Source organism: Carassius carassius, chromosome 6, assembly GCF_963082965.1.
Source record: "Carassius carassius chromosome 6, fCarCar2.1, whole genome shotgun sequence".
NCBI classification, from domain to species: domain Eukaryota; kingdom Metazoa; phylum Chordata; class Actinopteri; order Cypriniformes; family Cyprinidae; genus Carassius; species Carassius carassius.
In genome coordinates, this window is record NC_081760.1 from 3878482 (window position 1) to 3906460 (window position 27979).

General features: G+C 35.5%; 2 protein-coding genes across 3 annotated transcripts; one reads left to right on the forward strand and one right to left on the reverse strand.

Moving 5' to 3' along the window:
• The first annotated feature begins 430 nt into the window (after positions 1-430).
• Positions 431-16379, forward strand: LOC132142252 (long-chain-fatty-acid--CoA ligase 1-like). 2 transcript variants are annotated; one of them, XM_059551980.1, is made up of 21 exons: positions 431-629; positions 1572-1793; positions 3822-3936; positions 4045-4109; positions 4240-4341; positions 4797-4896; positions 7160-7335; positions 7476-7508; positions 7640-7691; positions 8099-8172; positions 8684-8761; positions 9290-9424; positions 9531-9665; positions 11725-11820; positions 11914-11986; positions 12085-12173; positions 12315-12431; positions 13428-13571; positions 13783-13884; positions 14064-14135; positions 14965-16379. In XM_059551980.1, exons 2-21 carry the CDS (start codon positions 1599-1601, stop codon positions 15103-15105), a joined length of 2094 nt encoding a protein of 697 aa, XP_059407963.1. In that variant the 5' UTR covers positions 431-629; positions 1572-1598; the 3' UTR covers positions 15106-16379. The 2 variants fall into 2 exon arrangements, with proteins under 2 accessions (XP_059407963.1, XP_059407962.1); XM_059551979.1 differs by lacking the exon at positions 8684-8761 and adding an exon at positions 8554-8631 and having other exon boundaries at positions 434-629.
• Positions 16380-19496: 3117 nt separating this feature from the next.
• On the reverse strand, positions 19497-23636 carry LOC132142253 (caspase-3-like). Its single transcript, XM_059551981.1, has 8 exons — positions 23495-23636; positions 22937-23025; positions 22789-22852; positions 22285-22427; positions 21350-21478; positions 20993-21168; positions 20746-20854; positions 19497-20344 (listed from the first exon to the last, which is right to left on the reverse strand). Exons 3-8 carry the CDS (start codon positions 22830-22832, stop codon positions 20115-20117), a joined length of 831 nt encoding a protein of 276 aa, XP_059407964.1. The 5' UTR covers positions 22833-22852; positions 22937-23025; positions 23495-23636; the 3' UTR covers positions 19497-20114.
• Positions 23637-27979: the final 4343 nt, after the last annotated feature.

The window sequence follows — 27979 nt, forward strand, 5'->3', positions numbered from 1 at the left end:
GTGCTACACTACTATCAGCTACTTTGCTGTTCAGCAGGAATTTCACAAACACACAGCAGTGTCAGCTCTCACATCTGACTGGATTTGTGTGCTTCTGTTTCGGAGATAAGAAGTGCATCAGTACACTTTGTAGTGATGTGTGGGTTGCCAGAATCTCTGTGTGTTTTGGAGCATTTCAGAAGAACTACTTCATTCTCTCTCTCTCTCTCTCTCTCTCTCTCTCTCTCTCTCTCTCACACACACACACACACACACACACACACACACACACACACACACGATTGCATCTGCTAAAACAGACTACAGGGCTTAAAAACCGGAGCCAATGGCTAAAAACAATCAGTCTGAAATGAAAGTTGCATGGGAGATGCATGAGAAAAAGAAAGGGAGAAATCAAGAGGGAAAATACACTGAAAGTTTAGAGTGAAAGAGAGAGAGAGACCCACGTGGTGGTATTGCTGTACGTGAGGGTCATTCTTCTATTCATAGCCAGTGGTTTCCTTCAGTACTGCTTAGCTCAGTTTAACTACAATAACAGACACACTGAAGTGTCCATTAAAAACCAGAATATTAAAATACAGCTAATACTCACCCACACACAGAAGAAACTTAACAACTAGAGCTGCAGGGTAAGTATTTTTCCATCCTTCAGTTTTGATTCCATCAGAAAAAGGGACAATGTCAAGCTGTGTGTGTTTTTGCATGTAATACTTTGGGTGTAATATTGTCCCAGAAGTGAGGGAAATGTAAGTGAAATTCGGCATCCTCCGTGGGACAATCCATTCATAAATAAAGCAAAAAATCTTTACTGAATGTTCTCATTTATAAGTGTATTTGATCTTTAGACTGGGTTAGTTCAAGGTCAGAGGCACTGGGACTTTAGTAGAATGGAAACTAGACATTGGCTATTGCTATCAGCTGATATTGACTTTTTTATTTTTTATTGGTTTATTTTTGCTCTGTGAAATAAATTCTGTTCTTGATATAGCCTATGTTAGAGTGAGTACAACTGAAGTTTAGTAGTGAAACTGACCTGTTCATTCCCGTTGTCTATTATGGTACATTTTGTAGAACTGATTTTCAAGAAACTTACTGAATTAAACATGAAATTTTGAAGTAGAACATTTTAATTTGTATGTACTTATTTACAACTTTGAAAAACCTTTTTTTAATAAATTGTATGTACTTATTTACAACTTTGAAAAACCTTTTAAAATAACTTTTTAATATATTTAATATGTGTGTGTGTGTGTATATAAATATCTATATTTATTACAGTAAATATAGAATATTGTAAGAATATTGAAGGACTATTGTACATTTATAGTTAATTTATTTTTAATTATTCTCTGACTACAATCTCCTGCTTTATTTATTTTTGTACAAAATGTATTTTTCTTTGTCATTCACTCAGTATGGGTTAACACATACATAAAAGTAATGTCAGATATTCACCCCAATTTTTTACAAATAAAGCATTTACTTAAATGGATGAATTTCATACTGATATTCAGCTAGCAATCAGGATTTTTTTCTCACTAAAGTCGTCCCTGTCTGTTTTCTTTTTATAGACTTGAACAAGCAGAACTGGTAGAGCAATGCAGGCCCAGGATCTGATCCGGCACCTGCGGATACCTGAGCTGGATGATTTGAGGCAGTATGTGCGCAGTTTACCCACCAACACCCTCATGGGCATGGGCGCATTCGCTGCCATCACCACATACTGGCTGGCCACCCGTCCCAAAGCACTTAAACCACCCTGTGACCTCGACATGCAGTCTGTGGAGGTACAGGTAGGTGTCAAAATGCTTCAGTAAATATATTATATCACAAAACCAATTTGAAGAGCAATGGTGAGGTGAAATGGTTCAGGTAGAAAAGTCTTACAGAGTCAGTCTATGTGTAAAACGTCTGTAAACGTTGGGTAGTCTACATTCGTTTTTTTCAGTCCATATGAACAGGAAGGGACCCATATGACCTACATGCAAAACAACCAACTACTGTTTAGATGATGACACTTTAATACTCTTGCATGCAGCAATGTGGTGACTTTTTAATTTGGAGATTATTAACTATTATGCCATAATTTGGTACAGAAAGCAGAATATACACTTGCACTTGACGATATCTTGTAAGGTAATCTTATAGGTAAGTAATAATGTTTTGCAACTGATACAGTACTTAATAGGTAGCCAGTGCAGATACCATAAAATTGGGGTAATATGATAATATTTTTTGACCTGTTAAAGACCATAGCCACTGCATTTTGGACTACCTGTAGCTTGTATATTGAAGGTGCAGGACAACCACCTAGCAGTGCATTACAATAGTCCAGTCTAGAGGTCATGAATGCATGAACTAGCTTTTCTGCATCAGAAATTGACAACATAATTTTACCAAGGGGCAACATGTATATTGAAAATAGCAGAGGACCTTAGACAGATCCTGGAGGCACTCCATACTTTACTAGTGGTAATTAAATGGATAGTTCACCCAAAAATCTGTTTATTTATGTTTCTCAAAATTATGTCATTAATAACTCACCCTCATGTCGTTCCAAACTCGTGAGACCTCTGTTTATCTTCGGAACACAGTTTAAGATATTTTAGATTTAGTCCGAGAGCTCTCAGTCCAGTCCATTGAAACTTAATTTAAATCTAAATTATCGTAAACTATGTTCCGAAGATAAACGGAGGTCTAACGGGTTTGGAACGACATGAGGGTGAGTTATTAATGACATAATTTAGATTTTTGGGTGAACTATCTCTTTAAGATGACTCCCCATTTAAATAAACCAACTGGTAGCGATCGGACAGGTAGGATCTAAACCATCTTAGAGCCTGCCTTTGAATACCTGTATAGTTTTGTAATCAGTGTATGAGTATGTCATGATCTATAGTGTCAAACGCAGCACTAAGATCAAGTAAAACTAGCAATGAGATGGAGGCTTGGTCTGATGCAAGAAGCAAGTCATTTGTAATTTTAACAAGTGTAGTTTCTGTCTTATGGTAGGGCCTGAAACCTGACTGAAATTCTACATAGAGATAACTGTTTTTGCAAGGAGCACAATTGAGCAGAGGCAACTTTTTTAGCGTTTTTTATAAAAATAAATGCAGCCTTGGTGAGCATAAGTGACTTTTTTTTTCAAAACTAAATTACCACAAACTCTTGAATGGTAGTGTATGTGTGTTGGGACATCCCACCTACAGCTGTTTTTGTAATAATTTTTTTCAGCACATTCCTGATTTTATTTCTCCATTTGACGTTTTGTTTTGAGTAGTTTTGTGTGTAAATGTGTGTGTACACGAGTGCGCAGACTGTAGCTTTGCTTTGGATACACATAATCACAACCTCTTTTAAACAGATGTGTTTAATTATAGCTGTATGTTCTTGACTAAAAGAGTTTGGGTATTCTCACCATTTTTTCGTATGTTTGCTATGGTAACACACTAAAACGTGTTGGCAACAGCTTTAAAGTGACCATCTGTAAATTCCTTAAGGATGAAGTCTTCCTTTCTTCTGCTGTTAATGGCCTGTCTTTTTTCAATCAAACCCCTAATGTAGTAAATAATTAATTGTATTTTCTTCCTGCTGACACAAATTAATGTTGCTGGTCCTCAAATTTGATTGTCAAAATATTTTAAAAAATCCACAGTCCAAATGTGCAGTCCAACAGCACTGGGCCAATTGCTGTTTCTGTTCACACTTTGCCAGATTATCTGTCTGGTGTGAAAGCGAAGTGAGAGAGGATTTGCCTGGAGTAAGGAGTTATTAGATTTTTTTGGTATAGAACATAATAGATTATCTGGTTTGTTTTTCAGGGCTGTAGATATGCTCGTCGGTCCATTCTGCAGGACAGTGACACATACATGACATACTTCTATAAAGACGCTCAGACAATGTATGAGTTTTTCTTACGAGGACTACGAGTGTCAAGTAAGTCAACTGGTATTTATAGCATTAAAATCACCCAATAGTTCACCCAAAAAAGAAGCCTGTCATCATGTGTGAGACCTTCACATTGTTATGTTTTATTTTATATAGATAATGGTCCTTGTTTGGGATCACGAAAACCGGGCAAGTCATATAAATGGCTTTTGTATAAAGAGGTAAGATTGCTATAGTCTGATATTAATTTAATATTTATTTAATATATTAATTTGAATCCTTATATGTTTTATTGATTGTCCTGTGCATTTGAGTAATTTGTGCATATTCATATGATGTTCATGTTTGTAGGTAGCAGACAGGGCAGAGTTCGCAGGTTCAGCATTACTCCACAGAGGACACAGTCAAACAGGAGACAAATACATTGGCATCTTTGCACAGAACAGGCCAGAGGTAATCACAAGCACACAGACCCCTACACAGATTCCTACTAAAACTTTCAACCTCAAACATGATGGTTTTGGTAAACACAGTATTGAGATGTGGACTGTAGGTGAATGGCAGGCTTATGTTCACTCATATAAAAAGAAAACAAGTAATATATTGACTTTGAAATTTGACTTTTCAGGGCTTTATTTGTCTGCCACAATTATATAGTAACTTCTGAATTATCTTAATTTGAGGTGCTTTGTAAGCAATATCCATATATGCGATAATATATTTAAGTATCATGCAATTACTTCGGTTGCATATTGATTGACAGTCCTAAATCCAACATTGATTTCTTTGCTTATTATACAGCAGGTGTGGCAACTTCTTAACTCTGTTTTGTTTATTCTATATTATTTCTGTGTAAGATCATCTTATTTGGGCATACAGTATGTATATTGTGTGTACAATTCATGTAGTGGACGATTTCAGAGCTGGCGTGTTACACATATTCACTGGTGGCAGTGCCGCTGTATGATACACTTGGTACAGAGGCCATCAGCCATATCATTGATAAAGGTGAGCAAGCGCACAGCATTTTTTAAGATTCTGTGCAATACTTTTATGATATACTTCCTTTTATTCAGTTTTGATTTCTGCAATTTCTTTTTTGAGGACTTACAAAATTGTTTGTGTACTTTTCAAGAAAAGGGTTTTGTTCACTGAGCTAAAATCCAATTAGTTAGATCATTAGTAATCATATTTAAATCGTAAGAACTCTTGTAATAGTTTTATAGCATTTTAATCATTATGCCAATGTTATTGTACCTATGGATATGCCGGTATAACATTTTCATGTTGCGATTTAATTGCCAATGCTTTTATCACGGTATACGGTATTGAAATTTAGTTTAAAAAAAATTAAAATAACACAGCTGCAACTTTCAATTTTAACAACGTGTTATTAAATATTGGAATACCTAATGAAGCCCTAATTTAAAGTGCGAACGAACAATAAAGAATCAAAACACTTTCAAACAATATCTAGGCTATGTTGTCATCCAGATTGAAATGTAAAACATTTGTTTTGAAAATAAATAGCCTATTAAGTCTAAATATCTATGTATTTGGCACTGTGATGAACAACAACGCAAATCCTCAAATCTTAATGGCTATTTAAATACATTTTAGAACGTAGTGCAGCTGCTTTATTGATGGGTCTGCAAGGTAACGGCTACATTTTCTGCAGTTTAGCGCCGTCTCCTGTCAGAGAGTGAACGTGCTTTCATTCAGCGCATCTCACATGTTCCCTCGTGTGCTTCTCATGCATGCTTGTTTACATCAGAGTGCACACACTTCTTCAGCAATACAGTGGTATGAAAAAGTATTCTTAAAATGTATTCTAAATTCAAAATAATTAGTAATATATAATTATTCACAGTATTTAGAAGTGCCCACGATAACAATATTGTCCATATTCATTATCGTGATATATCGCATTACCGGCACATGTCTCATTGTTCCTGGTCTTGGTGGGCTAGGTCAACTGCACGCTGCTGCTGCTGTACATCAAGTATGGACTTTGCCAATAGCATGTATGATATGCTGCCCATAGCAGATCTAGACAGGTGGAGCTGGGGGAGGTGGAGGGTTTCAAAGGAACTAGCACGCTGCAGGACCAGCTAACAGCGAACACTGAACCAGACCTGTTTAAAGTGCCCCTATTATGCCATTTTTAAGGTTGTTAATATTTTTTTATGAATCTCCTAAAACTGGTTTTCATGCATGCAAGGTTAAAAACATGTTAGTTTTATAAAAAATAAATGATTTAATTTTACTGTGTGAAGCAGTTCAAAGAATCAGTCTCTCTAAATCCTTCCTTTCCGTGAGCCATCACTGCTGTGAATGGTCAGATGGTGCAGTCCTTTGTGATTGGTCTACTGTGTACACTGCACGTCGGATATGAAACGCTCATTGCCATGACGGAATGGAGACTTGTCAATACATAGAAAAGTTGGTATCGATGGTACCTTACCAATTTGAGCCGGAGTCTGATGATGACACGGTTGAACTGGCTGATCGACAAGAGACTGATTCGCAAGCACGACTTGAGCAGGATGTTTCTCAGTTGTAAGTGTCAAGTGTTAATAACTTTGTGGTAATACTAAGAAAAATTTACTCACAGTGTAGGATACAGCGTCTTCTCGAAATTATGTTAACCACACAGAAATTTGACTGTGTTTGTGAGCAGGCAAGATGGCAGCGTAGAACATGGGCAGACTTTATGCAAATATGTTACTTTGTGTTGTACAGACGTAACAGAATCAGAATTCCTGATGACCTGTGTAGGCGATTGCGAGCAGACCTTTTTTTTTTTTGATAGATGATAACTTTATTTACTGTGCACTGTGATGTCGGCTTCACAACTATCTGAACATAAACAGATAGTTTGTTCACATAAAGCTACATGACACACTTCATTTAAGGTTATATTCGAAAAGGCATAATGGGGCACTTTAAGTGATCTGATTTCAGAATCAGCAGAGGCCAATCGGCTTGAAATGTACAATCAATACACAATGTGATTGCAAGCCATTTGCATGTTAAGGACGTTTCAGTCTGCACCATTTAGGCTGAACTTTATATTACAGTTAAATGTAAAAACTTTGAATAAAATTAATTAAATAATTGTACAATACTTCATAATAAATCACATTAATTAATTAATTACCAAAACTATTTTTCATTTCACTTGAAGATTTGAATGAAGTTGAAAATTGTGTTGACTTTCGTGTTGTTGAAATTATGAGAAATTTGTTATGAGTAACAGCCTCTGTTGTAGCCACCATCTCCACTGTGATCTGTGACCTCCCGGAGAAGGCTCGTCTGATCCTGGACTGTGTGTCTGGCCGCAAGCACAGTGTCACAACCATAGTGATCATGGGGAACTTTGACAGTGAATTGACTGCACAAGCACAACAGAAAGGCATTGAGGTCCTAAGCCTCAAGGAGCTGGAGGTTTGATTACACACACACACACACACACACACACACACACACACACACACACACACACACACACTTAGACACCCTTGGTAAGCAGTGATCCCATTAATCTTGTATTTGTGCTGTACTAAATGAAGTCTTTGTTTTGGCAGGCTATTGGGAAAGCTAACCACCAGACTCCCATTGTGAGTAAAACTGAACAGTGTATTGATTTACAGACTTATAACTGTGAATAATGATTAATTTTATTTGAATGCTTTATTACTAGTTTTCTACTTCATGGCGACAAGTCCTCATTTTGATTTTTTATTTCTAGCCTCCTAAGCCAGAGGACCTGGCACTGATTTGCTTCACAAGTGGAACTACAGGTAAAAGTGTTTATATACTGTACATATTTAACTGTGATGAATCTCAGAACTATTTTGTAGTTAACACATTAATGCATTCTAATCCTTCTTAATGAAAGAACAAAACTATGCACAAATGTGGCTTCAATAATGATTGAGTGTTTGATTTGTTTTCGAGAAATGTATAAGTTTGATTCATGAACAAATCATTCAGACTGGTTTTATGAACTTGATCTACTGAATGTGCCAAGGAAAACTAGGGTGAATTTCAAGATTTTTTGTGAATAACTACTATTCCTTTATAAGAAATAGAATGCTTTAGATGACTTTTTTTGACAACCATAGTCTTGATTAATTATAATTTTTTTAACTTTCTTTCAGATGTCCAACTCAGAAAATAAATGTATAATTTCTTTTTTTTTCTACAGGATGTCCAAAGGGAGCAATGATCACACATGGAAACGTTGTTTCCAATTGTTCCGCTTTCATTAAAGTTACAGAGGTAAGTCAAGAGATTTTCACTTATTTATCCTTTAATATGTATTGTTGAAAATTTATTTTCTCGTTTGTTAGCCACTTTGGATAAAAGCATTTGCTAAATTAATATATGTAAAATGTACATGAACTATAATGTATAATTATAATGTCTTTCTTGGGAAACAAAAATCACAGCCAGTGAGATCTCAAATGGCAGATCAGATCTGTGCAGTGTTTAGGAGCATGTACCGTCATTTTGCCAGTTAATTAAGTGGATTTTTTTATTTTTGTCTTTCTGTTATGTTCACCTCTTATTGTGCCTCAATTTCTCATTTAATTGTCTGTTTCCTGTTCCTTCCTCCCTCGTTTCCTGTGTATTGATATGTTTGTATATATGTGTGATTAGGGGATGCTGAAACTTGGTCCTCAAGATGTTCTAATCTCCTTCTTACCGCTAGCACACATGTTTCAAAGGGTAGTAGAGGTACGCTGTGTTTCACACTGCACGTGTGTGTGTGTGTGTGTGTGTTTTACAGGTTCACTGCATGCTTAACCAGACAGACATTCACATTTCTTACCTACCACTAGCACACATGTTTGAGAGAGTGGTTGAGGTATGTATTATGCATGCACACTTTTACAGTCTTTAAAAAATAGTTTAATATATTTTCTATGCAGCTTGTAAAAAAGCTCATTTAGTTAATTTTTAACGGATGTTTTGGTTAAAGGAATAGTTCACCCATAAAATAATATTGGTTGAAAACTTACCCTCAGGCCATTCAAGATGTAGATGAGTTTGCTCAGTGGATCCTCTGCAGTGAATGGGTGCCGTCAGAACGAGAGTCCAAACAGCTGATAAAAACGTGTTTGCAATAAGCAAGTGCAAATTATTGTGATGTTTTTATCAGCTGTTTGACCTATTATTCTGACTGCACCCATACACTGCAGATGATCTACTGAGGAAGCGGTTTAATGCTAATTTCTCCAAATCTGTTCCGAAGAAGAAAAAAACTCTAAATTTGGATGGCCTGAGTGTGAATACATTTTCAGAATAGATTTCTTGACTGCATCTGTGGCTACAGAATATATATATTAATTTGCATTATATTCTTGTTGTATAAATGTGTTTGTTTTGTGTTTAGGGTGTGCTTCTGGTCCAGGGGGCCAGGATTGGATATTTTCAGGGTGATATCCGTCTACTGATGGATGATTTGAAGACTCTTAAGCCCACTGTATTCCCTGTAGTGCCCAGATTACTCAACCGCATGTTTGATAAGGTACTTCTGTTTATTTACACACACATAAACTGTTTGCATTTATGTTTCAGCTTAAATTCATTCAGTGACCTTTGCTCATTATACATTCATACATGTTTGCATTAAGATCTTTGGACAGGCGAACACTCCTCTCAAAAGATGGCTGCTGGATTTTGCGACCAGTAGGAAAGAGGCGGAGCTTAAAAGTGGAGTTGTGAGGAAGGATAGCATGTGGGATAAACTGATCTTCAGCAAAGTGCAGGTAACCAGATGAAACAGAGAAAGAGTGTGTTAGAGCTCAAGGACAGAACGATCAGACGAAACCATAGAGAACCTATAAAGACTATGTTGCCTAGCAACACACAAATTCAAAAATACTCCACATCCAACTATCTAACATTTATACAGCAAAGAATAAAAGCCTCATAAAGGCTCATTCACACCAAGGACGATAACTATAACTGTAGTTTTAATGATCATTCTGATTCTATGAGAAAATGGAAGTCCACACCACAGCCATAGCAATACTGATGCAAAGGAAAGATTTTGTTTGAATGATTTTTTAGCAAAATTTTACTTAAAGCATTTATTTATAATGCATTACAACACACATTATGAATACCTTTATAAAGCATTATACATAAAGGTTTTAAGTAAAATGTTTTAATGCATAATGTGTTTAAATGCATTATACTTTCTAACAATGAATAATAATCAATAGATAAGTATTATAATGTATTATAACTGTGGTTACAGTTATTGATCAGATCATACATGCATTTTAAGATGCATTACAAATCATAATTAATGCATTAAAAGTAATATTGTTTATAGTTATCTTTATAAATATTGTTAGTAATTGCAGTTTTTTCATTATTTTCAAAAAGGCTCCTATGCTCACTAAGGCTGCATTTATTTAATCAGGAATAAACTAATATTATGAAATATTACAAGTGAAAATAACTGTATGTATATATATATATATATATATATATACAGTGTTGGGGGTAATGCATTACAAGTAACGCGAGTTACGTAATCAGATTACTTTTTTCAAGTAACTAGTAAAGTAACGCATTACTTTTTAATTTACAAGAAAATATCTGAGTTACTTTTTCAAAAAAGTAACGCAGTTACTTTGTATTCCCATTTTTTGACTGACAAGCCTCCTGTTCCCATATTGGGAGAAATCGGAAGTATGGAGGCGTTGTGTGCGCTGTGTGAACATGTTACTGTAGTTCTAGACTAAATGTGAATGTGCATTAATTCATCCCACTCACAAAAAAACAAAAAACAAAACAGGTTTAGTATTCATCAAAATTAATCAAAACAGTGAAATGCAAACTCAGAATATGACGCAAACCTGCAAATAACTAAATATATTAAATAACACAAATGTATCTATTCCCATTTTATTAACAGTGTCTTGGCTGCTGACCTTTAATGATCCAGTTCAACCATACTAATAATTAAAAAATGACTTTAGATAAACTAACAATTGTGCTTCATTGTTTTTTTTTATTGCTGAAGAGTGTTGAACCTTCTTCTCCTGTGTTCTACTGTACAGACGTGAATTTACTTTTCCTTCAGCCTGAGGTTTATTCATTACACTTTTTGGTGTGAAAGGGCTTTTACATTTGCTATAAATAGAACTTCTTATATTAAAAACAATCAAGCCCTGCTCATATTTAAAAAGTAACTTGAAAGTAACGCAAAAGTAATGTAACACATTACTTTCCATTAAAAGTAACTAAGTAACGTATTTAGTTACTTTTTTAGGGAGTAACGCAATATTGTAAGGCATTACTTTTAAAAGTAACTTTCCCCAACACTGTATATATATATATATATATATATATATATATATATATATATATATATATATATATATATATATATATATATATATATATATATATATTCAGTGTCACGTGATCCTTCAGAAATCATTTTAACATACTATGGTGCTCAAATAATATTTCATATTACCAATGTTAAAAACCATTGTGCTGCTTATTATTTTTGTGAAAACTGATACATTGTTATGTAGTATTCTTTGATGAATAGAAAGTTCAATAGAACAACGTTTATTTGAAATACATTTAATAATTCCACAATATTGAGCCTTGTTATGAATAGACTGTATGAGTTCTTCTGCTTATGTCACATCTACAATGTTTGCTCAGAACTGTCTGCATATAAAATGCTGCTATTAAATAATTTAACTCTATAACCTTTTTTGTATCTAAACTGTGCATGTACATTCAAACTGCTACAGTACTATAACATAACTAAAGTGACTCCTGTGACTCCCCCTACAGGCCAGTTTGGGTGGACGTGTGAGGTTCATGATCACAGGAGCCGCTCCTGTCTCTCCCACCGTCCTCACCTTCCTGCGAGCAGCGCTGGGCTGCCAGGTACACAAATACACAGAGACCACCGTTCTACTGCTACCAGTATTCGCATAACTGGTTTTAAGGGTACTGTTTTTCATAATATATTTTTGGTAGTTTTATGAGGGTTATGGGCAGACAGAGTGTACGGCAGGCTGCACTATGTCACTTCCTGGAGATTGGACAGCAGGTAAGATGATGTGCAAGTGTTAACACATAGAACAAACAGATAGACCTTAAGTAATGTATAAACGTTCTGTAACAAACTCTCTTGGTCTCTGTACTCAGGTCATGTGGGAGCACCGCTGCCCTGTAACTTCGTTAAACTATTGGATGTGCCTGAGATGAATTATTTTGCAGCAAATGGAGAGGGAGAGGTGTGTCACCAGTTACATTATTAAATTTTGAAGGAGTGTTCTGGGTTTAAAACAAGTTGAGCTCTATTGACAGCATTTGTGGCGAATCTTAATGTTGTACCTCTCAGTTGACTGGTGTGGGGGTGTGTGTGTCTTTCACAGGTGTGTGTAAAAGGCTCAAATGTGTTTCAAGGTTACCTGAAGGACCCAGAGCAGACCTCAGAGGCCTTAGATAAAGATGGCTGGCTGCATACTGGAGACATCGGCAAATGGCTCCCGGTAAATTCCATATCTGCACATAGCACTTCTGTGCATTATTTATATATTATTTTTCAGAACAATTTGTCAGCTGATGAACAAACACACTGACAGCCATCTGCCTGAAGTATTTGAGATGCAATACTGCAATACTCTTTCTATGGCAGTTTTAAATGCCTCCACACTGCCCACAAGTTTGCTGCATTAGTGCGCACCTCTGTTTGATCGCGTCATGTCATTGCTCGGTACAATTTATTTAGTCTTTCTGCTTATTCGACCGAACACCGAAAGTTTTTTGTTGTTGTTGTTGCTATTTTCGGTCTAATAATTTCAGCTGCCCAATATTCGGCGCATCCCTAGTAGCCTAAATACATCAGTGCGTCGCTATATAATTGTCACAGTATAACACTTTTTTTTTATCATGGAAAAATGTATACCATTATTGTCGTGGATGGTATGATATGGCACACCCCTAGTACACAATCACCCTATAATGATAAAAATCCACCCAATGTTCTTAAGGGAATGCGTCCCTGATCTACCTAAATGCATTTATGTTCACGCAAATCATTCGTGGTCCAGCTTCACCAACAGAAAAAGTTAGTATGTTTTTTTTTTTAATCTTTGTAAATCGCCTTTCCTAATATTGTGCTAATAAGCAAGTTTCACGATGAATGCGGCTAAAGTAAACTGTCCCTCAGAGAGCTGCTCGGAAGAAAGGGGCGGGGTCAGCAGAGCTCATTAACATTTAAAGGAAAAGTCTACAAAACGGCTTGCTCTGAAAAGAGCTGTTTTTGACAGGGTAAAAAGTTTTTTTTTTACACTACCATTGAGAAATTTTAACCAAACTATGTGACAGACTTCATCAAGACTCTGAAGAATCATATCAACTTGTAGAAAATGGGCATCTGATGACCCCTTTAATATTTTGAAGTTAATTGCTTGTGTTTTAAGATAACCAAACCCTTGCACCTTCTTCTTTATTTAATCAGTGAAGTTGAGTATGTATTGTTTTAGAATGGGGCTCTGAAGATTATAGACAGGAAGAAACACATCTTCAAGCTGGCTCAGGGTGAATACATTGCTCCAGAGAAGATTGAGAACATCTACATCCGCAGTGACCCTGTGGCTCAGGTCTTTGTTCATGGAGACAGTCTGCAGGTGAGAGACAGGACTGAATGAGAGTCCTGCACGCCGGTGGGTGAACCATTAATATAAGATGTAATGGGTCAAACATTGCAGGACTCTGGCCTTATGTCACTTCTACACTGCAGTGAATCAGAGCGTGTGGATGTGGTTTGGTGGGTCAGAGGATAGTATATTTGTGCGTTTGTGTTATAAATGAGAGTTAACGTATCCTGTGTCTTTGTAGGCATGTTTAGTGGGTATTGTGGTTCCTGATCCAGACTTTCTGCCAGGATGGGCAAAGAGAAGAAGCATTGTGGGCTCCTACACTGAAATGTGCAAAAGCAAGGTAAAACACTTACACAGAAAAAAAAAATGAAAGCTCTGGATTCAAGCTGTTTTATAGTTGATGACAATGGTTCATTTTTTTATTTGTTGGTGAAAGCATTAGGACTATGAATGATCTGTAGTGTTTGAATGACATGTGCCATCCTTGAAGAACTGATGTCTGATTTTGTGTTTAAACAGGAACTGAAAAATGCCATCCTAGAGGATATCATTCAGCTGGGCAAGGAAGCCGGACTGAAGTCCTTTGAACAGGTGAATCCAATGAACACAATTCTTTTACACAAGGATTTTAACCAGGGTCTGGGAATCCTTGGTTGTCCATTAATTACTGTATGTCTGCTAACTCACAAATAACACACAACATTTTTATTTAGCATATATCAAAATGTATTTCTAAATATAAATAATAAGAAATAATTTCTAAATAATTTGTGCAATAACCTTTTTAAATAATTACATTACCAAAAATTAAAAATAAAAACCTTCATGCCATTTAGTTACTTTTATTACTTCTATACAGAATACAAATATTAAAAACATAAGTGTAGCATAATGTAAGTTATGTACATTATGTATTGTAATTGTTGCCGTTCATCAAATTTCTTTTTTAAATTAATTTTATTGTCGAAAAGAGATATTAACAAGCTTAAGAATGCACTCTTTAAAATAACGATTAAAATAATGTTACATGTAAACATATTACTATATTAATATAATAATATATTAATGTTAAATTGTCTCTGTTGGACTATAAAATTAAGTTAATTTAGAAATTGGGTCAACACTAGTTTAGCATAATGTAATACAAATATTATTTGTTTAATTTTATTTTAAAATTAATATTACTACTAATAGTATAATTGTCATAAATATATAATTATCTAATAGTATAACTTGAGATCTACAGAAAGATTAATTAAATATAATAGCATAATTATTATAAATATTTTGAGTACCGAAATAATATAGTTAATGTTAAAATTATTATTGTTCTAAATAGTTAATGTGAAAAGTTTTTTCCTGAGTCAGGACATTTTGATGACCTGTGTACAAGAATGACTGTGTGTGTGTGTGTGTGTAGGTGAGAGACATTGCCCTGCACGTGGAAATGTTCTCTGTTCAGAATGGACTCCTCACGCCAACACTGAAAGCAAAGAGAACCGAGCTGAGAAAACACTTCAGACAGCAGATAGACCAGCTCTACGCTAAAATCAAAATGTGATCTACTACAGAAAGAGTGTGAGAGAGAGACACCCTGTCTACACGGAGAGGGACCTAGAACACCCCAAACATGCATACTTAAAGTGTGGGTGATGATTATGAAGGACGTGCTCCGGTTCTGTCATGCTGTCCCATGGTGAGCTGAGGACCACTGCGGCTGGTACTTTTTTCATTTCTATCACTTGGAGGTGCTACAGTAGTCTCTCAGACAAGATGAAGTGCGGTCCCACCAGCGAAGCACATGCCAAACATTTCATGAGCCCTGCTATTCATATGTGCTGACAATTGGAAGTGAACCACACCAGTGCCTTAGGCCAGTGAATGCCTTGAGTGTAATAACCCAGAACACAACCTGCAAGATAATATAAAACAAAACGAAATATGCCAAAAAGGTTAATCATGTACAGATATTTTCCTTAACACTTATTTGAAATAGTGTGGTTTTCATTTAACTTCTGTAAATGGATATTTGTTAGTGGTCGACCAATATTGGGTTTTGACAGCCGATCCTGATGCCGATATCTTGGAAATCAGGGGGACCGATATAAAGCCGATATAATATATATATTTTTATTAATATTTAAGAAATGTGAAATAATTTGACAATGGATTAAAAAAATAAATGAGCAATATAAACATACTTTAGATGACAAAGTATTTTTCACAAATACATAAATATTTACTAAAAAAATATAATTAAAAAGGAAGTTAACACTGTAACCAACAGGACACTCAGTATTCTGGGAATTTGTGTGCATTGGGAATCATATTTTTCCAATAAAGCCAGGTTAACACTCATTTTACATACAGCACACAGAGATAATGATATGAATATGACAGTGGGCAAATGCATAAAGCGCAGCATAATTTAAAATCACGAGTTTAAAGTTTAAAGTATTCGATTCACACGGACCGACCATCACACAGATAACACGTGATCATGCTGGATAAATATACACACTTTACAAGATCTCACAGCTGGATTCGACTAAGTTTGCAAGGTTTGTGAAATTCTAATGTTCATTAAGCCATTCAAGATTTATTAAATTATATAAATGCGAATTTGCTTCCCAGCTAACAGGGAACGCTCCCAGAACATTCACTAACGTTCTTTAAAAGTTGTATAAATGTTAGTACAAAACGTTATTAAAATAATGTTTTTGGAACGTTCTTATAAGGTTGTTATTGTTCTTGTAACGTTGATAGAAAACTTTCTTAGAACAACGTTCTAGGAACATCTTTAGGACGTTATTTGTACTTGATGAATGTTCTTATAAGGTTGCTAGACAACGTTCTTAGAACAACGTTCTCGGAATGTCTGTAGGACGTTATTTGTACTTGATGAATGTTCTTATACGTTCTTATAACGTTGTTATTGTTCTTGTAAGGTTGATAGAAAATGTTCTTAGAACAATGTTCTCGGAACGTCTTAAGGACGTTATTTGTAGACCGGACAGTTCCCACAGTGTTTCACCCCACACACAAATTCATATAGAAGTTTTCAATAATAAAAAGTTCATATGATAGTTTATATTTAGCTATGAAGCTATAGTTTATTGTCTTAAATATGAAACAAAATATTAAAGTCCCTCTGTAGTGAAAATCAAGTTTTTATGCTGTTTATTTGTCTTTTTGGTTTTAAATATTGCTACGTCACAATCCAATAACCAATCACATCTAAGAATCAATTCCTATCATTAGCATGCCAATACCAGCATACAAGCACAAAACTAAAAATAAATTATAGCAAAAAAGAAAAAAAAAAACATTAAGCTGTTGTTTAATGTGAATTTGGATACAATATTTGACTATAGGGTTTTTTTTTTTTTTTTTTACATGATATGAAATTTTCACCAGTCTGTTCAATGTGTTAATGAGATTTTTGAGAGTGATTATCTTTAATAATTCAGATACCTGTTGAAATGCACGTGTAATTATATGCTTGCTCGGATCTGGAATGTTGTGTTAATAAACATTATGTTGAAAGAGAATGTTGCAACATTGCTAACCTGAAAATAACATTTTATTAAGCTACACTTTGTAATGTTCAAGTGAAAGTTTATACAATTTTATTTTTAATAAAAATTAAGTGGAAAGAACATTGTAGGAACATTATGCTAAGCATATGTAACAGGTCGAATATGTATTTCCACTTGCTAAAGTTATTTTCATGTATGGCCCTTTAATTGCACTCTCCGCCCAGATCTGGTAGAATTATGAACTGGTTCCGGTAGAGTCATTTAGACTCGCGCCAGTCGAGAGTAAGAATGGCCGCGGTGAGTGAGTGCTCCGTGTATTAAATATATTTGAGTAATTATATAACCATTTTAGGGGATAATACTGAGTTATACGTGTGTTTAGAAGTATGTTGTATGATTTGGGTTTGTGTCACTGTTATATGTATTGTAATATCAAGTTTAATGTTCACTTCCAATAGAATGCACGAGGGTGATTGCTGAAACTGATCACCGCTGTTGTATATTCACTGTCAACAGGTACAGACCAGTTTCAAATATGTTATTAATTGCTGTTTATTATGTAGTAGTTTATGTAAAAGAGTCATTTAGACTCGCGCCAGTCGAGAGTAAGAATGGCCGCGAATGCACGAGGGTGATTGCTGAAACTGATCACCGCTGTTGTATATTCACTGTCAACAGAATAAACATCTTAAAGTGCGATTTGCTGTCCATCTGATCTCAACACAACACAACGCAGAGACAACACTGTTACACATAAAATAAAGTTCCAACATGTTTAAATGAAAATTAGGTTGCAAATAGTTTGCAGGAAACTTATGCTGACCATACTGTAAAATAACGTTCTAGCAGTGTTAAGCAAACTGGATATTTTAACGTTATTGGAACATTCTAAATAAACGTTCATAGAATGTTATATTTTTTTATGAAATTTAGGTTTCAAGAATGTTGTAGGAACGTTATGCTGACCATATATTAACATTCTGGGAATGTTAAGCAAACTGGACATTTCAACATTTTGGGAACGTTCTAAATAAACATTCTTAGAACGTTATTTTTTTTTTTTAAATATAGGTTTCAGTTATGTTGGAATGTTGTAGGAACGTTATGCTGACCATAAAATAACGTTCTGGGGACGTTAAACAAACTGGACATTTCCACATTTTTGGAACGTTCAAAATAACGTTCCCACAACCAAAAGGGAACGTTTGGAAAATGTTCTCAGAACACAAATTTGTTAGCTGGGATTATTGCTGACGGCAAACAAGAAAGTATTATGTTTGCCTTTCTATTACTAATAATATAAAAGCAATCATTATAATAGTATAAATTTCAGTATAAATTAATTCCTTTGTTTACCATTCTATCTGTTTATTAGACTTCTATCTTCTATCCGTATTAGACAGAAATGTTAACGACTGTAAATGAATGAGAGTGTGAGTGTGTTCAGGCACTGCTGTTCTCGGAGTCGGCGCTGTCAAAATAAAAGTCCTTGAACACATCGGCCAAGCGGAAAAACTTATCGGTCGACCACTAATATTTATCAGTGTTTACTATTTAAATCTATATTCTTTATTGTGAGTCACGATGCTTTTGTCATGATAATATACAAATGGTATGGTTATGTTTGACATCTGGACTTTTTCTATATTTAAATAATTTATTTTCACTGAAATTGACAGGGGAATGAATCACAAATTGGTTCTTGTGATTACTCAGATTCTCCTAACAGCACTTAGAAATCTTGGTACATCTCAAATGTGCCTCTCTTCTGGAGATTAACGCTTGTATATAGATTATCTATTTATGTTTGTACATCTTTAATGTATTCATGTAAATTGTGCACACAATTTTTGTAGCATGTGGGTGTTGAAGAGAAAAATAAACTGATGGCATTGTCTTTTAATAGTATTCCTATTCATTAATGATCCTAATGTCATATATATATATATATATATATATAAATCTGGTTCATATACCACAGAATAGCCAAGACAGTGGGAATGATCTTGAAATGGGTTAGAACAGCGTAAAATCAAGTTGAGTTTGTAAGATAAAAACTAAAAAAAAATACAAAAGACATTAGTAATCTACAATTCACAAGAAAATTTTGAGTTGCTGTATAAAAAGGCTACTTTGTTGCCCAGTAATTCTGGAACAGTGTTGTAAATACAACTTAACCACTGATTTTGGCGGTGTTATGCAATTCTTCCCACATAAGGACATATAGATGTTTTGGTGGGTGAGGACGAGTCTTAACTTTTATAAAGAATATCTCTTTGGATTGGAGACTATAGTCTTTGGAACTATACAGATCTTCATTTTGCACCAAGAGATTGTAACACTCCAAAGAGAAAGGAAAACTTTGCATCATATGACCCCTTTAAACCCATAGACTTCAACTTCAATCCATAGCTGTCAATGCATATACAAGGTTTTATTTCAGTGGGAATGCACCAGATGCAACTGATACCGTCGACAGTTTAACTTGATTTAACCCCAAGTAGGTCTGTAAAAATGCATTATTTTGTCTTAATGAAAACCAACACATGACATTTCAGAATTGATATCAAAATCTGTTAACATAGTTCTGATTGTTGTTTTTTGCTTTTCATATTTAAATAGGCACACTGGCTCTTCCTCAGTTAGATGAATCTCAGATCTTACCGATTTAATGCCCAACTCTGATTCGCTTTCAACAGTCAGACTAGTGCAATAGCCTATTAAAGTCCCTGATTACTGTAATTCAAAAAATCCTAATTGGACTGCCACTGGTGATTGTTCATAATTAGATTTTGATTAGAAACCCAGACGCAAAAGACAAGAAAAACAGTATATAGTCACAATAACAAAAACCTGAGCACCTATATTCACATATAATGTTTAAAATGCCAATGAGAACTGCAGTAACAGTCCTGAGACTGAGCATGTCCAGCTAATGCTCCTGTGAAAAAAACTCAACCCTAGATCAGTACATTATAGCTGTGATATTTCCATAAAAAGCTGGAAAAGCTCTAACAGGTCCCTTGTCCCTTCAAGCAGTGAAGTACATCTCTTTGGTGAGCATTGAGACAATGCAGGGGATTTGTTTCTTGGCATCAAAGCCAGGCAGGTTGGAGGTCGACTCAAAGTCGAGTGCCACTTTATGATTGACCCTGGTCATGATCTGCATGAGCTCGAGTTCTTTGCCATACTTTGTTATCATTTCACAAAGAGACTGAATGAACCAAGATCCAGTCATGGTGTTTCTCCAAGAGTAGTAACCTGACAGAGGAAAAAAAAGCCATTAGGAAAAAGACTCCATGTACTGACAAATGAACTGACAGTCCTAAAAAATAAATACTATCAGTAGCCACATTTATACACAAAAATACACCTGTACAATTAATTTTATTTAATAATAAAAACAATATTATTACAATTTTAAATAACAGTTTTCTATGTCAGCAGATATTTCAAATGTAATTTATTCATTTCATGCGAAGCTGAATTTTCAGCATCTTTCATTTAATGAACGATTTTAATGTGTTCTTGACAATCAAAAATTGATTGCTTTCAAGAAAAAAAAAATCTTAGTGGCTTTAAACTTTTATTACATTCACTGTTTGTGAATATTGTATCCGATACTCACAGGAAGTGTTTGTCTGGTTAGTTTGTGTCTGTACCTGATACAGTAGAGTACGCATAGAGGAAGTCCGCCTCCACAGGGATCCTTATAGATTTATCCACGCTGTCAGTCTCCACACCAGGATCCAGTTCTGTACCTCTACAAGCCTAGAAAAAACCTAGCCTTCATAAATCTCGAGCGAAAACAAGTACTTCAAGTAACAAACCTCACACTCTCATCTGTTCACACACACACACACACACACACACACACACACAAGAGGACAGCAGACATTGGGGATGTACCTGTATGAAGAAAAGTTTAGGCTTTCCCACTAGTGATGGGCAGCGGTCTCCTCTGAACAGGCTAGTTAACTGTTTGAGCTCCACAGACGTATCAGTGCCGAAAAACACCCCCTCATCTCCATGACTGAGCATCACACACACTAATGAAGCACAGTGGCTGTGGTCACCACGGGCAACTGTGATCAAATAACAAACAGCCATGAATAAAAAAAAAACTGTATAATTCTGTAAAAAATGTATAATAACTCAGTGTCATTTTGTAATATTTCAGCTGCAACGCCAACAGGTCTGAGAGCTAAGAGATGGGATATAATGATTTGTTTTTGAAGAATCTGTGCAGAGTTGAATATGTCATACCTGCTGTTAAAACCTGTTTAATCTGCGCAACTGTCTGGTCATTGTAGACTTTCACAGTGTATCCGAGCTTTCCAAACACATTCATTACATTTCCTGCATCTACGTCAGTGCCATTGCGTTGGTTCATGCCTGAACGAGGTGAAGAACAAATAACCACATGAATGTACAAAGCATGATTTTTATTTTTGGTTCTTTTCAAAATTCTTTAAATATTTTCATATATATCATATACATATATAATATTCATATTATATATATCATATATATTATATACATATATAATATTTAGTAGAGTTATATAGCATTATTCTGTTTAACGTCACCAGTAGCATTTATTAATATCAATTTTATTTATTTTGTTTAACCCTCATATTGTTTTCTTGTCATTTTGACCCAGAGAGGATTTTCTTGCACCCACAAATGCTAGGTAATGTTAAAACTTACTGACTCACATATGGTATAATAACCTTTTTTGTCCGTCTTTGTACTTTTTCCCTCCACACTGTTACACTTGAGGTGTTCCCAGTCAAAAATTCTACAAAATTGTAACAATTTCTCATGCTACATTATGAATAAATCTTTGGATGCAATCTTTGTTTTATTAACTTGTTTTCTGTCAGTTAGCACAGGTTTTGTATAAAACTGAAAATGCTTAGATGCATAAGATCAGATCAGTGAGGTCTACCACCAATCAGTTCCAAAAAATACAAATAAAAACCTGTGCAGGAACACCAAATTAGGTAGAGGCTTTTCTGGCCACTGAACAATTATAGGCCATAACATCAAAATAAACAATCACCTTCATGTTTGTCAGTGAGATTTCCAATAACTGTACATTCCTACTAAAGAATCTATTCACGAGGTAAATGCATTTCAACAACTGCGAACTGACATTCTTCACAAAAACAACTCCAACAGCAAAAAACAAGTGTTACCTGTGCTCCGATCAAAGTTCTTGTTGTTAATGATGATGCAGTGGCCAATGCTGGGGTAGTTCAGGCTGTATCTGAAGGCATGTGACTGAGCTTTAGCATCAACCTCCATGCGCTGCAGTCCGGATGCCCCACCCTCAGCAGCACTGGACAAACATTACTGAACTCTGTTTAATACTGTTAATGCCATTACACAGATTCACGTAGGACTCTTCTCTTTAGTCCCATTTATACTTGATTCATTTAGAACCTGTAATGTTTATGAAAAATCATGGACTAAACACATAAATAATAATAATAATGATCATAGAAAAAATATAGGTTTAATTAAACCCTTCACGTTAATAAACATAAATGCTATAATAAAACAAGCAGCAACATGTAAGTCTATATATTTTAACACCATAGTAACAAAAAGAAAATAAAGTGTTAGTGAATTCAATGCTGTTTTTAAACTGTCAATCACTTCCTAAAGCTGCCCAGCAACAGTCGTCATGATCATCTTACTCTTGAGTCTCCTCGCGCCGCGCGTCCACGCAGTCTCCGTTCATCTCCAAACGTTTAAAGATCACTTTAAAGGATAAAAAAAAGGTTTCTTCTCCAAAGGGAGCGGATGGAAATCTAACTGGAGGCGTATAATGGGTTAGTTATTAACCGGCCCTCGGCAGAATGATCACTGCACTCGCAAGCCGGATGGATTTTCTTTGTTGAGTGTTGACTCGCACACGACCAGCCAATGAGAAGCTGCGCGAGATGGAGAAAAAAACACATGGAAAAAATGCATATCAACTTGCAAAGTCAAAACAAGCAAGATTTCTCTTACAGCGGTAGATAATTCACACAATGGCTGTGGGCCAAAACCTAGTGAACCGTCTTTCTAGACAGCGTGTTTCAAACGTGCGCGTTCACAAAGCGCCCAACTGGACTGTAACGTTATAACATTAGGTTTTAAAATACTGCCTTTTTGGTGAAGGTCAAGTTCCGTGTGCCCTCTAATAACAATACATTTGAGAAATTGCAATGTCTGTTTAATAGATTTAAACTACTCAGCTGCACATGGGAATCCCCCCAAAAAATTAAAGATATGAAGACGTGTTTGTATGTATGGGGTTTCTTTGTCTGCTTTTCAATGTTGAACGGATAACAAGTGAATATTGACTAAAACACAACAGCTAAAACTTAGATGTAAGAAAACAATAAAGTAGACGCTTACCAAAGTCCAGTGTTATTTGGAGCGTGTAATGTAGAAGATTCCGACGACCAAGCGGCTGCTCAGCATCTAGGTCTAGGAAGTGCGCTCAGACTACAGCTCTTTCTATGTGGGATTGAACTACACTTCCCAGAAGCCTTTGCGCTACAATATCTCCATCTGCTGGATAGATGGCTTCTTACACAAACATTCTGCCGCTTGAATACGTTCAGGATCCTCTGCGCTAAGAGTCAGCTCACAAGCCTTTATCAGCTATGTGCTAAACAACCATTTTAAATGTTTACATTATCTTTTTTTTAATAATATAAAATGTCATAAAACACAACCCTGACTTTTCATTTATATATATATATATATATATATATATATATATATATATATATATATATATATATATATATAGGCCTATATATACATGCCAAAGCCTTATGAGCATTGTCAAGCAAAATCAAGAATTTGAGTAAACTTCACAAGGAATGCACTGAGGCCGGGGTCAAGGCATCAAGAGCCACCACACACAGAAGTATCAAGGAATTTGGCTACAGTTGTCGTATTCCTCTTGTTACGCCACTCCTGAACCACAGACAACGTCAGAGGCGTCTTACCTGGGATAAGGAGAAGAAGAACTGGACTGTTACCCAGTGGTCCAAAGTCCTCTTTTCAGATGAGAGCAAGTTTTGTATTTTATTTGGAAACCAATGTCCTAGAGTCTGGAGGAAGTGTGGAGAAGCTCGTAGTCCAAGTTGCTTGAGGTCCAGTGTTAAGTTTCCACAGTCTGTGATGATTTGGGGTGCAATGTCATCTGCTGGTGTTGGTCACTGCAACCGTTTACCAAGAAATTTTGGAGCACTTCTTGCTTTCTTCTGCTGACCAGCTTTTTGAAGATGCTGATTTCATTTTCCAGCAGGATTTGTCACCTGCACACACTGCCAAAAGCACCAAAAGTTGGTTAAATGACCATGGTGTTGGTGTGCTTGACTGGCCAGTAAGCACCAGACCTGAACACCAGAGAGAATCTATGAGCTATTGTCAAGAGGAAAATGAGAAACAAGACCAAAAAATGCAGATGAGCTGAAGGCCATTGTCAAAGAAAGCTGGACTTCCAAACCACCTCAGCAGTGCCAAAAACTGATCACCTCCATGCCACGCTGAATTGAGGCAGTAATTAAAGCAAAAGGAGCCCTATACCAAGTATTGAGTACATGGACAGCAAATGAACATACTTTCCAGAAGGCCAACAATTCAATAAAAATGTTTAATTTTATTTATTTTTTTAATTCAGTGTATCAGTCACTCCTATCTTCCTTCTCTGCTAATGTCTCCACTGCTAAAATGACATACTACCATAACAAAATTAAACCTCAACCCATCTCTTTTAGAGAACTACAGACCAGTTTCCCTTCTTCCTTTCATTGCAAAAACACTTGAACGAGCTTTCAAGTTTTTTCAAGTTTTTCACAAGAACGAGTTTCATAAACATTTCTCACACACAACAACCTCCTTGACAGCAACCAATCTGGCTTCAGAAGTGGACATTCAACTGGGACTGCCTTGCTCTCAGTTGTTGAAGCTCTAAGACTGGCAAGAGCGGAATCCAAATCTTCAGTACTTATCCTGCTTGATCTGTCCGCTGCTTTTGACACGGTTAACCACCAGATCCTCCTATCAACCCCTACTGGCAAAAGTTATCTCAGGAACTACACTTCAATGGTTTGAGTCTTACCTATCAGATAGGTCCTTCAAAGTATCTTGGAGAGGTGAGGTGTCCAAGTCACAACATCTAACTACTGGGGTGCCTCAGGGCTCAGTTCTTGGACCACTTCTCTTCTCTGTCTACATGGCATCATTAGGTTCTGTCATTCAGAAACATGGCTTTTCATACCACTGCTATGCTGATGACACTCAACTCTTTCTCTCATTCCATCCTGATGATCCGACGGTAGCTATTTGCATCTCAGCTTGTCTAAAAGACATTTCTTCCTGGATGATGGACCATCACCTTCAACTCAACCTTGCCAAGACAGAACTGCTTGTGATTCCAGCAAACCCATCGTTTCATCACAATTTCACCATCAAGTTAGGCACATCAACCATAACTCCTTCAAAAACAGCTAGAAGCCTTGGAGTTATGATTGATGATCAGCTGACTTTCTCATTGCTAAAACTGTCCGATCCTGCAGATTTGCTTTATTCAACATCAAGAAGATCAAGCCCTTTCTTTCGGAACATGCTGCACAACTCCTTGTTCAAGCTCTTGTTCTGTCCAGGCTGGACTATTGCAATGCCCTCTTGGCAGGTCTTCCAGCCAATTCTATCAAACCTTTACAATTAATTCAGAACGCAGCAGCAAGATTAATTTTTAATGAGCCAATAAGAATACATGTCACACCTCTGTTTATCAATTTGCACTGGCTTCCAATAGCTGCTCGCATAAAATTAAAGGCATTGATGTTTGCCTACAAAACTACCACTGGCTCTGCACCCATTTACCTAAATTTGTTACTTCAGACTTATGTGCCCTCTAGAAGCTAGTGTTCTGCAAGTGAATGTCGCTTGATTGTGCCATCCCAAAGAAGCACAAAGTCACTGTTATTGACCTCCAGTGGCGGCTGGTGAAAAATATGTTAGGTGGGGCTGTCATATTCGGTTATTTTAAATAGCTTGGCCTTGGTAACCATGGGACACCAGGTCTTATAGCATTGTGGCTCCCAGGTTGTGGAATGCTTTTGCTCAAGACGTCTGTCAAGCATTCACCCTTTTCTCCTTCAAAACCTTTTTTTTTTTGTCTGAATATTACTCTTTAGCTCAGAATCTTTAAATTTTACCTTATTATTAATGTTTATGTTACTTGCTTGAATCTTTAACCTAACTTTGTAACTGAACTCTAGCGCCCTCTATTGGCCAGCCGCCCCTGATGACCTCCCCAACTCAATTCGAGTCCTTAGCCATCTTCAAGAATCGGCTTAAAACACATCTCTTCCATCTTTATTTTACCCTCTAACTTTAACACTCACTATTCTAATTCTATTCTTAAAAGAAAATCTAACTACCTTTCTAATCTTTTTGTATTCTATTTTCTTTTCATTTATTATGCAATTGTGTGTATATATGAATTTATGTACAGTATATATGTGTGTATACTATTCTTTTTCTATTCCATCTGTTTTCTTTTTATTTATTATATTATTATTTAAATCCCATGCTAGGTGTACTATGTGTTAACCTAACGGAGACTTGTTATAGCACTTATATAGCATTGCTCTTTTTGTTGATTTTGATTGCTTCCACTGTCCTCATTTGTAAGTAACTTTGGATAAAACCGTCTGCTAAATGAATAAATGTAAATGTAATGTAATGTAATTGATCTTATGAAGTATTCTAATTTGTGAGATCGTGAATTGGTGGGTTTTTGTTAAATGTGAGCCAAAATCATCACAATTAAAACAACCAAACACTTAAACTACTTCAGTCTGTGTGCATTGAATTTAATACACAAGTTTCACAATTTGAGTTGAATTACTGAAATGAACTTTTCCACTACATTCTAATTTATTAATATTCATCTGTATATGATTACAAAAAAATATTGAGCTTTGATTTCCTTTACCATTTGCAAAGCCTACAAGATATTGCTAATGTCAAACAAGCTTTTGTCTTATTTAGACAAAGAATAAGTCTCTTAAATAAGAACAGCACTTTTAATGTACTATAAGTTATGCTTATAGTAGGCTTAATGCAGTCTGTAGAGTATCATTGTAAAGAGATTTTTACCAACACTTCTTTATTTTCTGATATAGTGTATGATGGTTTTACAATTATAAACATTTTACTAATAATCAACAATTTATTAACTGTCCCCTTATCTCTAATAAACTATGGAGATCTGTTTAGATTTCATTTAATCAGTGGTCTGATTCTCTTGCTTATGTTCAGGCATTTTACTTGTGGTAAATTATTTTTTTGGGAAATGTGCCTAGACAATTTGTGCGACTAACACACTTTATAGGATTTTAGCATAGCAGTACAACTTGCAGAATGTTTCAGCATCTTAAAAAAAGCAGATTATTCATGGATCCTTTATATCATATATATATATATATATATATACATATATATATATATATATATATATATATATATATATATATATATATATATATATATATATATTTTTTTTTTTATGAAATTAAAACAATATCATCATGGAGCTGTTAAAATTCATAGAAAATTTAGTAATCCATGATTAAGGGTCCCTAAAGAACATTCAGACTGTTTGTATCTGTTGTTTCAGACGGTTGCTTTCACTTTCAGACAGGAATAATGCATCTAAACTGCTATCAACACAGCATTTACTCTAATCACAGATCAACACATTCAAGCATTGATCTCCCTTTATAAAAGTGAAGTATTTCAAGTTGAATATCTTAATTGTTCTGCCTAATTGTCTTTGTGTGTATGAAAAGTAAATAAATGCAAGCAAGACAAATA